At 57.9% G+C, this 12,420-nt stretch overlaps 2 protein-coding genes across 2 annotated transcripts in view; one reads left to right on the top strand and one right to left on the bottom strand.

The window, feature by feature from the left end:
• Positions 1–12,420, bottom strand: part of DNAH17 (dynein axonemal heavy chain 17) — a 96,099-nt gene that overhangs the window by 24,378 nt on the left and 59,301 nt on the right. The window contains 9 exon segments of the mRNA XM_088028108.1: positions 482–699; positions 888–983; positions 2,640–2,804; positions 3,740–3,973; positions 5,691–5,852; positions 6,254–6,520; positions 9,660–9,851; positions 10,053–10,217; positions 10,644–10,805. Coding sequence (XP_087884234.1) covers positions 482–699; positions 888–983; positions 2,640–2,804; positions 3,740–3,973; positions 5,691–5,852; positions 6,254–6,520; positions 9,660–9,851; positions 10,053–10,217; positions 10,644–10,805 — 1,661 coding nt within the window.
• Positions 11,445–12,320, top strand: LOC148163355 (uncharacterized). The gene is made up of 2 exons (XM_088028127.1): positions 11,445–11,473; positions 11,525–12,320. Exons 1-2 carry the CDS (start codon positions 11,445–11,447, stop codon positions 12,318–12,320), a joined length of 825 nt encoding a protein of 274 aa, XP_087884253.1.

The raw sequence follows: 12,420 nt of genomic DNA, 5'->3' as shown, positions 1-12,420 counted from the left end.
TGGTGCGTGTGCATCACCCGTGCTCGTGTGCACAACTGCTCTTGCCTCGGAGGGGGGGCCACTGGTGGCGCCTCTCGTGGGCCCGCAGCTCCCAGCGTCCTGACGGCCGCGTGCAGCGTTGCTAGACCCTCTCGTGTGCTGTGTGGGGAAGGGGGTGCCTAGACTTTGAGCCATGGGGCTGCCCGCCTGCCCTGATCCTTCAGGTGGGGAAGGCAGAGGGCGATGCAGCCGGGGCCATGCTTCACCTGGACACTGGACTCTGGTGCAGCCAGATCTCCCCAGGCCCGCTGCCGCCCGCCGTCTCTGGGGTCCCACCTTGCTCCCCTGCCCACCCTGGTGAGCACAGGCTGCCCTTGGGAACGGGCCGCTGGCTGGGGCGGGTTGGAGAGGACCGGGGGACCGCACAGCGCCGGGACGTACCGCACTCCCGACAGAGCAAGAAGCCAACAGAAGCCCGCGGCGCGGCCCAGCCCGGACTCACTTAAATGCTTTCAGGCAGGCCTCGGGGATGTGCTCCTTGTCAAACTTTTTCAGGGAGTCCAGGAAGGTGTCCACTTTGCCCATCATGATTTTCGCAGCTTTCCAGCTCTTATCCTTGGGGATCTTGCCCCCGGGCGCGGTCAGGATCATGACAGCGGCCGTGACGTTGACCACGGCATCCGGGGGGGATCCGAAGGACTTCAGCTCTGTCAGGTTGTTCTGCAAAGGACAGGAGGCAGCTGGGAGGGGATGTAGCCCTGTGCGCCGGACCCGGAGGCCCTGTGGCGACCGTGGGAAGCTGCCGAGAGCCTGTGGCCCCCTGCAAAGAGCCTGCGGCCCCCTGCACCAATGCCACGGCTTTCTCCTCCCCCTGGGGCCGGTCCTGTTTCTTTCTTTCCTGCCCTCACCTTATTCAGAGTGTCGAGAGCTTCCTGCGCGGCCAGGAGGGCTGGCTCGGCCTTGGCCAGGTCCGTTTCACAAGCCTTTTGTTTCTCTGTGACATTCTGGAAGGAAGCCACGCGGGAAAGATCAATGCGGGGGGGAGGGGGGCTGCACGCAAGTGTGTGTGCACGTGTGTGTGAGTGCGTGTGTACGTGGAGCCCTGGGCAGCAGCGAGGGAGCACGGACGGGAGTGAGGAGGGTGGCCTTCCCCCCCCCCCCCAAAGCCCGGGCACAGAGGTTTGTCCCCCATGGTGCGTCCCCCATGGTGGCGGCAGGGCTGTGTCCCGTGCTCCCCTTCATGCCCCGAGGTCCCCACCCACTGCCTGGAGCCCGCCTTTCTCCTCCCTGCCACCCAACACTCAGGTTGGAAGAAGCCGTGCTGGGGCCGCAGACTCGGGATTCTGGAATGGGAACCGGTCCTTCTATGCGCCCAGCTCCCAGGACTGGAGGGAAAACCTGGGGCCACGTGGACCCCACACCACTGGCTCTGAGGCCTTGTGGTCTCTTGGTGCCATTGTGTAATCTGTCCAAAATGGAGCACATTGGAGGTAGAACTCGCCCTCCCCTTAAGAAAGTGAGAGCATTTTCATGCATGCATGCATTTCCTCCTCGAGTCCCGAAGAACCCCTCTGAGCCTCGGGATGCCAAGCACAGAGACCAGCAACAACTTGGTATCTATCAATGAGGAAGAGCCTCAGTGATGAAGCCAGGAGGGGCTGGGGGGCTTTGCTGGGCTCAGAGGAGGGAAGACAGAAGGGACAGGGTCTCTGCAAAGCACCGTGTGGGGGGTCCATCCAGCCGCCAACTTTACGGACAGTGTGGGGCATGATTGCAGGAACGGGCACAGAAGGTGCGGACGTGGTCAGCTTCTTCCCTGGAGCACCCGCCCCGCCAGGGGGCCATTTCCAGATGCAGGCGTTGGGGAGGGATGGGCACCCGGACGTTAACAGCTGCCTGTGGCACAGTTTGGGGTGTGGATGTGGGTCCCGGCTCAGTTCCTGACTCTGCCGCTGGCTAGCTGCCGACCACCCTGGGCCTCCGAGAGTTGGGTGTGTGGGTTACAAGGAGGAACAGAGGGAGCTCCTGCCGCCCCACCTGGCCCTCAGCTTCCTCCTCCAGCACCTGGTGGCAGCGTCAGACCCCTCCTCCTAGAAACCACTTGCTACCATGCCATGCTGCATCTCAAGAGATAACAGGCAATTCCTGGAACACTCTTCATTCAAACACTCACGCAGGTGCATGTCTGGGGGCATCAGAGGCATGCAGGGAGGGGTGGGGAGAAAGCTCTTCGGCGAGGTGGCCCTCTCCCCACCGGGGCCAGAGACATCGGCACCTCTGGGGGCTCCCGGTGCAGCGGGTCTGAGGACCAGGGCTCCAGTCCGAGGCGGGCTTCTCAACCCTTAATGTGCTCGTGGGTCACGGGCATCTTGTTAAGATGCAGACCCGAGAACCTGCATTTCTCACCAGCTCCTGGCAATGCTGCCACCGCGCCCTGGGCACTGCACTTTGAGGAGACCGGCTCCTGGATGGGCATTTCTCTAAAGGACAGCCCTCCTCTGAGCCAGGGGCCTCATGCGTGGGAGCGGGGGCTCCCGCAAGTTTGGGAGAACCTCCCAGCCTTTGCCTGGGCCTGGAGGAGGTACTGAGCGCTCAGGGGAGGGAAGCCTGGCCTGGCAAAGCCACGAGTCACAGTGCTTAGGAGCCGTGCTTGTCCGCACCTTGTTGATGACCTCCACCTTGGCCTCTTCCTCGTCGGCGATGGCTTTCTCTTTGCTGACCTTCTCAGTTTCCACGCCCACCACGTGGATGAGCTTGTCCGCATTCTCATTTTTCTGCTTGAGTTCAGCCTCCTGAATCGCCAGCGTGGCTTTTAAATCATCCACCTGGGGGAGGAGATACCCAGAGATGGGCAAGCGTGGGCCCTGGCCGCCACGCACAGGCTGGTGGGGCGGCACCAAAAGCTTGGGGCCGGGGCCAGGCTGCCCGTGGTCGTGCCGCCCGTGGTCGTGCCAGGCGGGAGGGAGTGCGGGGAAGGAGTGAGTGATAGGGTAGGCTATGCCGCCGCATTCTTGATGGTTTCTCCCACAAGGAGGCCCCTCAGTCGCTGTAACAGGACCATGTCTGGAAGGTTCATCTGGGAGAAGAGAAGCGGCCTGCTTGGCTGGGCCCCTCCCTATTCTTTTCTGCGGCATCTGTCTGAGTGGGAGCAGTCCTGCTTGGCCCCTCCCAGCTCCGTCTTCCTGGGACACCCCCTGCCATCTTCCCCACTCCACGCCCCACAGGGGTGGCCTTGACCCTTGCCACACTGCCTGTGGCGGGGGCAAGCTGACCTGGCTCTGGCTCATGGGCTTGGTCTCCCTGGGGGCAGAGGCGGGACGGCCCCAGCTGTGCGGGGTCACACCTGGGCAGGGAAGCGGGGTCGGGGCTGTTTTCCTGGCTCCCTCGGGAACCCCAGCAATGGGCAGTGAAGATGATGGGGCCGGGGCTACACGAGGGAGGGCACCTAAAGCCAAGCAGAAAACTGGATGGCAAAAGCCTTTCCATCTGGGCCCCCACAGCCTGCGAGTCATCCGGGAATGGGCGCGTGGTCACGGACGCACTAGCCCCGACGCACAAATCCCGCGGGACTTGGGCCCCCACGTAAAGCGCCCAACACAATGACATCAGCATTGCCAAAGCATGTTGAACCCATTTTCTATAGTAAAACCCACACGTTCTCTGTGGTTTGAGAATGGAAGTTTCTCCAAGGTGGGAGTTCTGTTTCTCTTGCTCAGGGGAAGGTTCTGGGACCTGCTGGCAGAGCCCCTGCCTTCCCTACCTGGGACGCTGTGCTCTGCAGCTTCATCAGACCATTCTCCAGCCTCTCGATCTTGGCCACCAGCTCCATTCTCTTCTTGGCCAGCAGGTTCTGGTAAAGTTTGATCTGCTCCAGGAAGGTTTTGGGTGTGGTGTAATTGTAGCGCCTCTCCGTGGCCAAGTACAACTTGGACATCTCGTTGACCGTTGTGTGCACATAGGACATGAAGAGGCTGATGGAGGCCTTGACTTCTGGCTGCAAAGGCAAGAGGGGGCCGTTCGTTCCTGGTTCCCTGGCGGGAGGGAGCGACCCCACTCCCGTGGGGAGGAGGAGGCTGCTGGCCACTGCGATTCAGCAGGGTGGGGTTTCCCGTCCTCGCCAGGACCCCCGATGAGATGCATGCCCTCTCTCAACCTTGGCCATTCAACCCGCTTGAGGCTCAAGACAGCAGTGCCTGCAGAGGCTGTCCCGGGCACTGGTGACATTGCTCCACCCCGGACGTGGCTAAGCACCGGGGACAGGGCACAGCGTTATTCCTGTGATTCTCTGTCCCTGACTCACATGCTTGCATCCCTGGGAAAGGGCAGGGCCTGGCAGCATGTTTGAGCAACCCGGGCGATCCAGCAAGCATTTACTGCGCTGGGTCCTTGGGTTTAGCAACTCCCTTCCCACATCAGGGTCACGGCCACCACCATCTGGGCCGCCCCACTTGCCCGAGGGCTCTGCCCCAGGAACTGTCCAAGTGATACCGCCCAATTAGAGTTGATTTGGGAGTGTGTTCATCCAACGCATGCTTCTTCTTGGGCATCTACTCGCTGGCCCTCCCTGGTACCAGGAGTGGGGCCATTCCCCAATCTTAGGAGGCCGCTCTCTTGGGGGCTGGACACCCACATCTGTGCCCCCCAGTGAAACGTGGGAACTGCAGTGTTCTGGGAACGGCCCGTCCCAAACGTGGGCGCTCTAGCGATGACAAGCAGGGGCTTTTACCCATCTCTTAAACTAGGGGGAAACGTTAATTTCAGGTTTATTTTATCCTACTTCATAACCGAATATGTGTTCACAATAAATAAAACGTGATAACCAAGTGTGATTTATTGTAGGGCTGCTCATTCCTTCCGTTGGCTGGGTCAGAGTTTAATGATCGTTTCGAGGCTGGCAATTAGCTCAAACAGCGAACCTGGGTCGTTCCCATGAAAGAAAGCCCCGGTACCCATCATACTTGTCGCGGCCTGTAATAGGGGCAGGCCAGAGGTGAGGAAGCGGCCCTGGGCGGAGCTGTGTCGAAGCCCGGGGCAGGAGTAAGTGCAGTGCTCCCATCAGCCCTGATCAGGGACTGTGTTTAAAGCCAGCCTTGCTCAATCTGTTGGCACACTGGCGTCAACCCTCTTGACCCAGCCCTGGTGGGCAGTGGGGCCACAGGGGTGCGGCACCCCCAGCTGGTTGAAATGGGTGTCCCCTGGCCATGAAACCGACAACCAGCAGCTTATCTTTGTTTACAGTTTTGTTCACTGTGAATTATTTAGCATTAATTGAGATTTTTAAAAGTATCACATTAAGACATTACTGGTCTTGATTACTGATGTCACGCCTCCCCCTCCCCCCTCTTTTTTATTATTTATTTATTTGACAGAGGGAGAGACAGCGAGAGCAGGAACACAGGCAAGGGGAGAGGGAGAGGGAGAAGCAGGCCTCCCGCCGAGCAGGGAGCCCGATGCGGGGCTCGATCCCAGGACCTTGGGATCATGACCCGAGCCGAAGGCAGACGCTCAACGACTGAGCCACCCAGGCGCTCCCTCCTCCCGCCTCTTAAATTTTGCACAAGGGTGAGTCCTCACCCGGCTCACCCTTGTCCGAGCCCTGGAGGCAGAGGGTGCGGGGTCCCTCTGTCGCAGGCCGCAGACGCCCCCCGCCCCCCCGACTCTGTGAGCACCGGCTTGGGGGACGGCGGACGGGGCTGTGCCCAGTGACTCACGTGAATACCCTCGGTTTCCTCGAGGAAGCGTGCACTCACGGACACAAGGGCGTCTTCCGGCCACTCGTGGAACCAGTTGATGGCCGTGCAGTTGACGATGGCAGGGAATTTCCTTGCCCGCACGCGCAGGATGGAGCCCACGGGAGAGAAACATAGGATCACCTGGAGGCGGGACACAGGGGAGCTGCTCATGGGGCGGTGGTGCTGAGGGCCAGGCTCACGCGGGCAGAGAGCTCGATCGGGAGGAAAGCTCCCTGTTGTCTGTTTCCACATGTCTGCACAGCGCACCCCTGCTTCTGGGTTTCCCTCGAAACCAGTGAACGTTCCACTGACTTCACGCCTTTCGTGAGAGATGGGGGAGTGCAGAGGGCGCCCCAAGCCTTCTGACGTGGGCCCCGCAAGAGGGGGAAGAGAAAGGCCGGGTGAAGGACAGAGTGGGCAGATGAGGCCCGAGGACAGGGAGGGGTACAATCCCTTCAGCAGGGCCGGTTCCCAGGGACACGGGACCTCATTCCCAGACAACCTGGGACTCCCTGGGATGCCGTGAAGACGAGGGCTCCTACCTTAAGCTGCCTGCGCACTTTCTCAATGAAGAATTTCCAGCATGCTTCCCGAGTGTCAGTCATGCCGAGGGACTTCACTTGTGGTCGCATGGAGGAGATGATGTTCTCCACCTCGTCGTCCATGAACAGCCCAGGGATCTCCCCCGAGGCCAGAAGGTCATTGATCAGCACCAGAAACTGCTCCTCGGCCACCTGGGAGTCTGTCATCAGGAACACCGAGGGGACGTTCTTCACCGCCGACTTTATGTACTGTGTGCTCAGGTCAACCTGGACCCAAGGAGGACACGCTCAGAGTCTGACAGCCACCGGGGAAGGGACAGCTGGGGGTCAGCTTTGCAAGGAATGTGCAGGGTCTGTAGAATGGGGCCCGGGACCTTGGGATCACCAAAGCCCACGTGTCGGTCAACCGACCAACGGACAGACAAAACGCGGTCTCTCCATAGGATGGATTACTATTCAGGCTTACACCGGAAGGACATCGTGACCCACGCTATACAACACGGCCGGGCCTGGAGGACGTGATGCCAAGTGACGTCAGCCAGCCCCCAAACGACAAATGCTGAAGGAGTCCACTCGGGTGAGGCCCCTGAGGCAGCTGGACTGGTGGGGGGTGGGCGCCAGGGGCTGGGGGCGGGGGTGGGGCTAGTGTGAGCAGATGAAGGAGCTCTGGCGACTGGGGGTGGTTATGAAACACTGTGAACGTACGTAACGTCACTGACCTGCATAGTTACAACAGTAAATTTTGTGTTAGGTCCGTTTTACTACCAAGAAAAGAAAAAGGAAAAAAAACACAAAACTTCAGAGACCCTAAAAGAGGTCCCGAATAAATGCACCACGGGCTCGGGTCTGGAGCTGGTCCCAGACTGAGGACCGTGCTCTGAGCAATCCCTACACTCAGTGTGAGGCCTGTCATGTCCTCGGTAGGATTTAAACAAACAGCTCAGAGAATAGCTGCATGGTCGGTGCGGGAGGAATACATGAAGGAGAACAGTAAAAAGGAAAAAAAGATAAGCTCATCACACAGCAGTACGGAGAGCTGCTGTTCCCCAAGAACATGCCAGCACACACGCGCCGAGTGTGGGTTCGTGCGCAGAACGCCTGGCGCAGCCGTCCAAGGAGTGACGTGCGCATGCGGGGCTTGACGACTTGCTCTCTGTAGCGTCTGAGTTTCCCGTAAGCGCTGTGGGCCATGTCTGTGTTCCCTTGCCCACCCCCATATTCCCACCTTCCTAGGCTACCGGGCCTGTCCTGGGGTCTCTGCCTGCCACCTCCCAGCACTTCCCAACCCCCCAGCATGTCCTTCCTCTCCCCCAGATTCCTCGGACACCCCCATCCGCGGAGTGGCGTTCATGACATGGGTTCCTCCTGGCACTTGTGACTTGGCTGCCCTCGGCCCCCAGCCCAGTTCTGTCCCATCCTCATTTCCTGCCTGGCGGGGGGCACCACCCTGCTGGTCCCTGCTGCAGGTGCGGACATCACCGTCAGCTCCGAAAGCTCAGCTCCCATTGAGAAGGAGGTCAATGATCACCTGCATCCAGGTGAATCTAGGGATCGGTGGTGATGGAGGGGGGCACAAGCTCCCGTCTCTGGCTGGGAGGTCCCTGAAGCTGCTTATTAGACTGTGGGCTGGCCCGGGGAGGGCAGGGTGTGGGGCCCCAGGCAAGCCCTGTCTCCACACAGTCCCCCTGCACAGGCAGAGCCCTCGGGGCCACCCCTAGACTCGGGCCTCTCTCTCCCACCTCACGACACTGTCCAGTCCCAGCCTTCGTGGGGTCACTGGGTTTTTCCACACCTTCCTACTGGTCACCCTGCACCACTCTCTCTGGTCCTCCAACCACCCTTCACTTGGTCCTCTCTGCTCAAACGCTTGACGGCATCTCATTTTCCGGGGACCAAGTCCAGGATTTTCCATGTGGCTCAAGCCGTCCCTCAGGGGGCGGTTCCTGACCCCTTTGCTGCCGCATCCCTAACCTCCAGTGGGCGTCCACAGATTATGCCACAGACTATAGAACAAGGTCACATCACTAACAGCCCAGTGCAAGGCCCGCTAGCCCACTTTGTCTCCTTCCTTCCTTCTAAACCCACAGCAGCTGCTTCATCAGGGACAGGGAATGGTTAGCACAAAACGGCTCCGTCCGGGTATTGAGGGGACAGGCCTTGGCGTGGCTGCAGCCGATGCCTACGAGTAGAGTAACACTGCTCAGACTCAACACCCAAAACTGACCCTAAAGTGAGGAACCGGGGACAAAATCTGCACAGGGACAGAGCAAGGGACAGGATGCATTAACCCAATACAATTTGGTTAATAGACTGGAAACTTCCCAGCAGAGAAAACCCACTGAGACAATACAGCTCGGATGCAAGGGTCCTAGTTGCCCTTGAGCGCACTCGGGAAATCAGTGTGAACTTATGTGATTGGCTAAGCTGAGAGTTGATCGGGGCAGGAGGCAGCCTCTGGGAGAACCCACGTAGGGAGACCCTTCCCTTAAGGCGGGGGGGACTTAAAAAAACACAGTTGCTAGTCCTCTGATAGAAAGAGCAGAATCCATCGGGGACAATGACAACCAGGAGCCAGATGCTGATCCAGAGGTCGCAGTCTCTGGCTCAGCCCACCTGGTGTTGCTGGCAGGGCACCGTTCCCACTGTCCTTCCCGGGGCCTTGGCCAGCAGACCACCTCCTCCCGCAGAGGATCCAGGACGCTGCGCCCTGGCGGGGCTCCAGATCGCCCCACTAAAGCTGCCCGCCCGCGGCTGCTGGGGGGCCCTGTGCGGTGGGGAGGGTCTCGCCGGGTCAGGCACTCTCCTGGCCCGCAGAAGCAGCCCCGGGCACCGGTGCAAAGAGAGACGTGCTCGTGGAATGTGGTCGAATCAATCTCCGCTCCAATCTGAAGCACTACGATGATTTGTTCTGGGCTAATCATGTTTGACGAGCACACAGTTCCCTGACAGAGCAAATTTTCGGGAAAAAGAAATCAATAAAAAGCCTCGGCGGCATATCTTGGGGATGGGAGACCTGTTTACGCTAATGTTTATTTAATTAACTCAAAAAGCAGCCTTCCCGAATCCAAGTTTGTCGTTAGAGACCCAGTAACAGCCCTGAATTATTTAATCTGGTGAACGGGGAGCGACTCAGAGCAGCCCTGTGACCAGGGGCAAGAACCAGGGCCTTTGCTCTTGTCTGTGCTGTCACTGCAGACCCCAGCCCAGCAGGAACGGAGACCCACACATCCTCTTGCCTTTGCCACGTGCACCTGGGCACTGCCTGAAACGTGTCCTGGCCCTTACTTTGTACGACGAGGACCTGCGGTGACGTTCACTTTCTGTGTGCTGGACATATGAGTGGTCAGAGTTTTCTCCACCCCGCCCCCCACTGCCAAGGGCGGCTTGTCAGAAAGCCACATCTCACCTTGAGGTCAGGGATCCCGTAGCCCTTCTTGAGGGTGATCTGGAACACGTCCAGTGCGCTGATGTAGGCGGCCAGGCGTGAGAGGCTCTGCTTGCCGCTGCCGCCCACACCCACCAGCAGGGCATTCCCACGGGGCAACTCCAGGATGCGGTTGATCCTGCAGATGTGAGCCACCGCATCTTCAAACAGCACCTGTGGAGGCCAGAGAGACACCTCAGCATCCCAGCGCACCTGGACTCAGCTCCTTCCACGGCACAGACTCTCCTCTCAGACCCGGCGGTGTTTGCTGTGAGTCACGCGCCCCAGAGCATCATTAAGGGGTTCATAATGAGAAAGGACAGGAAACCCGGGTCCCAGCCCCTTGCCCTTGCTGGCAGCTCGAACACTACTCACCAAGTTCATGACTGCGTTGACTTCATTGTAACTGTCTAGGACGTCCACTAGGAGTTTGTTCAGATGAGCCACGTTGGTTACCGAGAGGTATTTGGGCTCACCGATCCCGTGAGAAAAGTGGCAGAAGAGATTTGGTTTGGCAAATAGGAGCTCATCCCCAAGATCCTAGAAGTAAGAGGTAAGGCACTTCTGTTGTCCATCTCGGGCACAGAGGTCATAAGTGGTAGCCCTGGCACCTTGCCATAGCGGGCTCAGGATGCTATGTCTTCGTGGTCCCAAACCACTGCTGCCAGGGCTCGCTCTGCTGCCAGAAATCCCTGGTTAGGATGGTCTCATGCCCATCACATTAAGAGAAAGAAATGAATCTGCCAAGAAAGCTCAGGACATTCCAGCAGAACACATTGACCCAACCAGGCCTTTCTCTACCCCAAATGGATGGATGGAGGTCATCCCATCCTGACCTACTGAGGAGTCAATCCCTTCTCCCTCAGATGCACACTCACGTGACAGTCATTTCTTGGGACCCAGTGTGGTCTCTGCCCTCTTGGAGCCTCTCTGGGCTCATCAGAGGGACTTGGCGGCTTGACTTACATCAAAGAATTTCTTGGTGGAAGCAATGGTGACCCTGCGCAATGTTTCCTGGTCTTTCTCGTCAACCATTTTGTCTCCATACACCCTCTCAGCTTCGTGCAGCCAGAGGCGGACTAGGTCAAGTGGTATTCTCAGGATCTCCACTGTGGAGAATAAGAGTCCCTGCCCCAGACACAGGTGGTCAGCGTCTTTAGCTGCTCTATGAAGGCCAGCCAAGTGCTGTTCACAAGATGAAGCAAGAGAGTGGTCACTTGGCCGGACAGTGATCTGCCAAGCCAGGGAAGCCACTGATGGCCAAGGCCATGCAAATCCTGGAGGCTGGAGGGTGTGTCACAGGGAGAGATGTAGGGGGTAGTTCTCACAAGACAGAGCCAAGGGCTTCCTTGTCTAAGGGTGTGGACAGTGGAGAAGGGACAAGGGAGTATGACCATGGGGGGGAGCCAGACATCAAAGGCCACAGAGCAGGGGGTTCTGAGCTGGGCTCTTGCAGCAAGCTTGCCCATGTCAAGCCCTGCTCAGCCATTTACTGACCAAGTGCCCTGGACACATTCAATAGGTTCTTATTGAGGGTCTGCCGTTTTCCAGGCCCTCCCTGGGACTCCTGGATCAGAGCAACAAGGTACGCCCTGCCTTCATGGAGTCCACATTGTGATGTGGGCTATGAATGACATAAATGGGGGCAGTGGGGTAGCATAGGGATGAGGAGGGGCCTCTAGAGGGCATGGCATTTGAGCTGAGCATGCCTTAACCCCCTGGAGTCTTAGATTCCCCTTCTGTAACATGGGGATATAGGAGCACGTTATGTGTATTTTGGAGGAGAAGATGGGAGTGTAAGTGGCCAAACCTGGTGCCTGGCTCCGACTAAACAGTCAATAAATAAGAGAAAATATCATTGCTGTCATCATTACCACCATCACTGTCATCACCATCATCATCACCATCGCCATCACTACCATCATTATCATAACCATCACCGCCACCATCACTGTTATCCCCACCACCATCATCACCATCATCATCGTCACCACCACCATCACCATCATCACAATTGCCATCACTACCATCATCATCGTCATCACCACTGACATCACCAGCATCATCATCATCACTGTCATCACCACCACCACTACCATCACCATCATCATCATCACCATCTCCGTCACTACCATCATCATCATCACCGGCATCATCACCAGCATCATCACCACCACCACCACCATCATCATCACCATCATTGTCACCATCGCCATCATCACTATCATCATCATCACCATCACCGATATTATCACCATCATCATCATCACCACCACCATCACCACCATCACCATCATCATCATCACCGTCACCGACATTATCACCATCATCATCACCATCACATCATCATCACCATCAGCATCATTACCACCATCACTGTTATCACCACCACCACCATCACCATCATCATCGCCACCACCATCATCACTATCATCATCACCATCGCCATCACTACCAGCATCATCATCATCACCACCGACATCATCACCAGCATCATCATCATCACTATCATCACCACCACCACCACCACCATCACCATCATCATCATCACAACCACCATCATCATCATCACCATCATCATCACCACCATCATCACCACCACCATCACCATCATCATCATCACCATTACTATCATCACCATGATCACCATCATCAGCATCACCATCATCATCACCATCATCATCACCATCATCACCGCCACCATCATCGCCATCACCACCGTCACCGTCACCACCGTCACCGT

This window comes from Eumetopias jubatus, unplaced genomic scaffold, assembly GCF_037043125.1.
Source record: "Eumetopias jubatus isolate StellerSeaLion01/CBP00866 unplaced genomic scaffold, mEumJub1_p1.0 scaffold_10, whole genome shotgun sequence".
Classification (NCBI taxonomy): Eukaryota; Metazoa; Chordata; class Mammalia; order Carnivora; family Otariidae; genus Eumetopias; species Eumetopias jubatus.
This window is presented reverse-complemented; position numbering and strand designations above follow the sequence as displayed.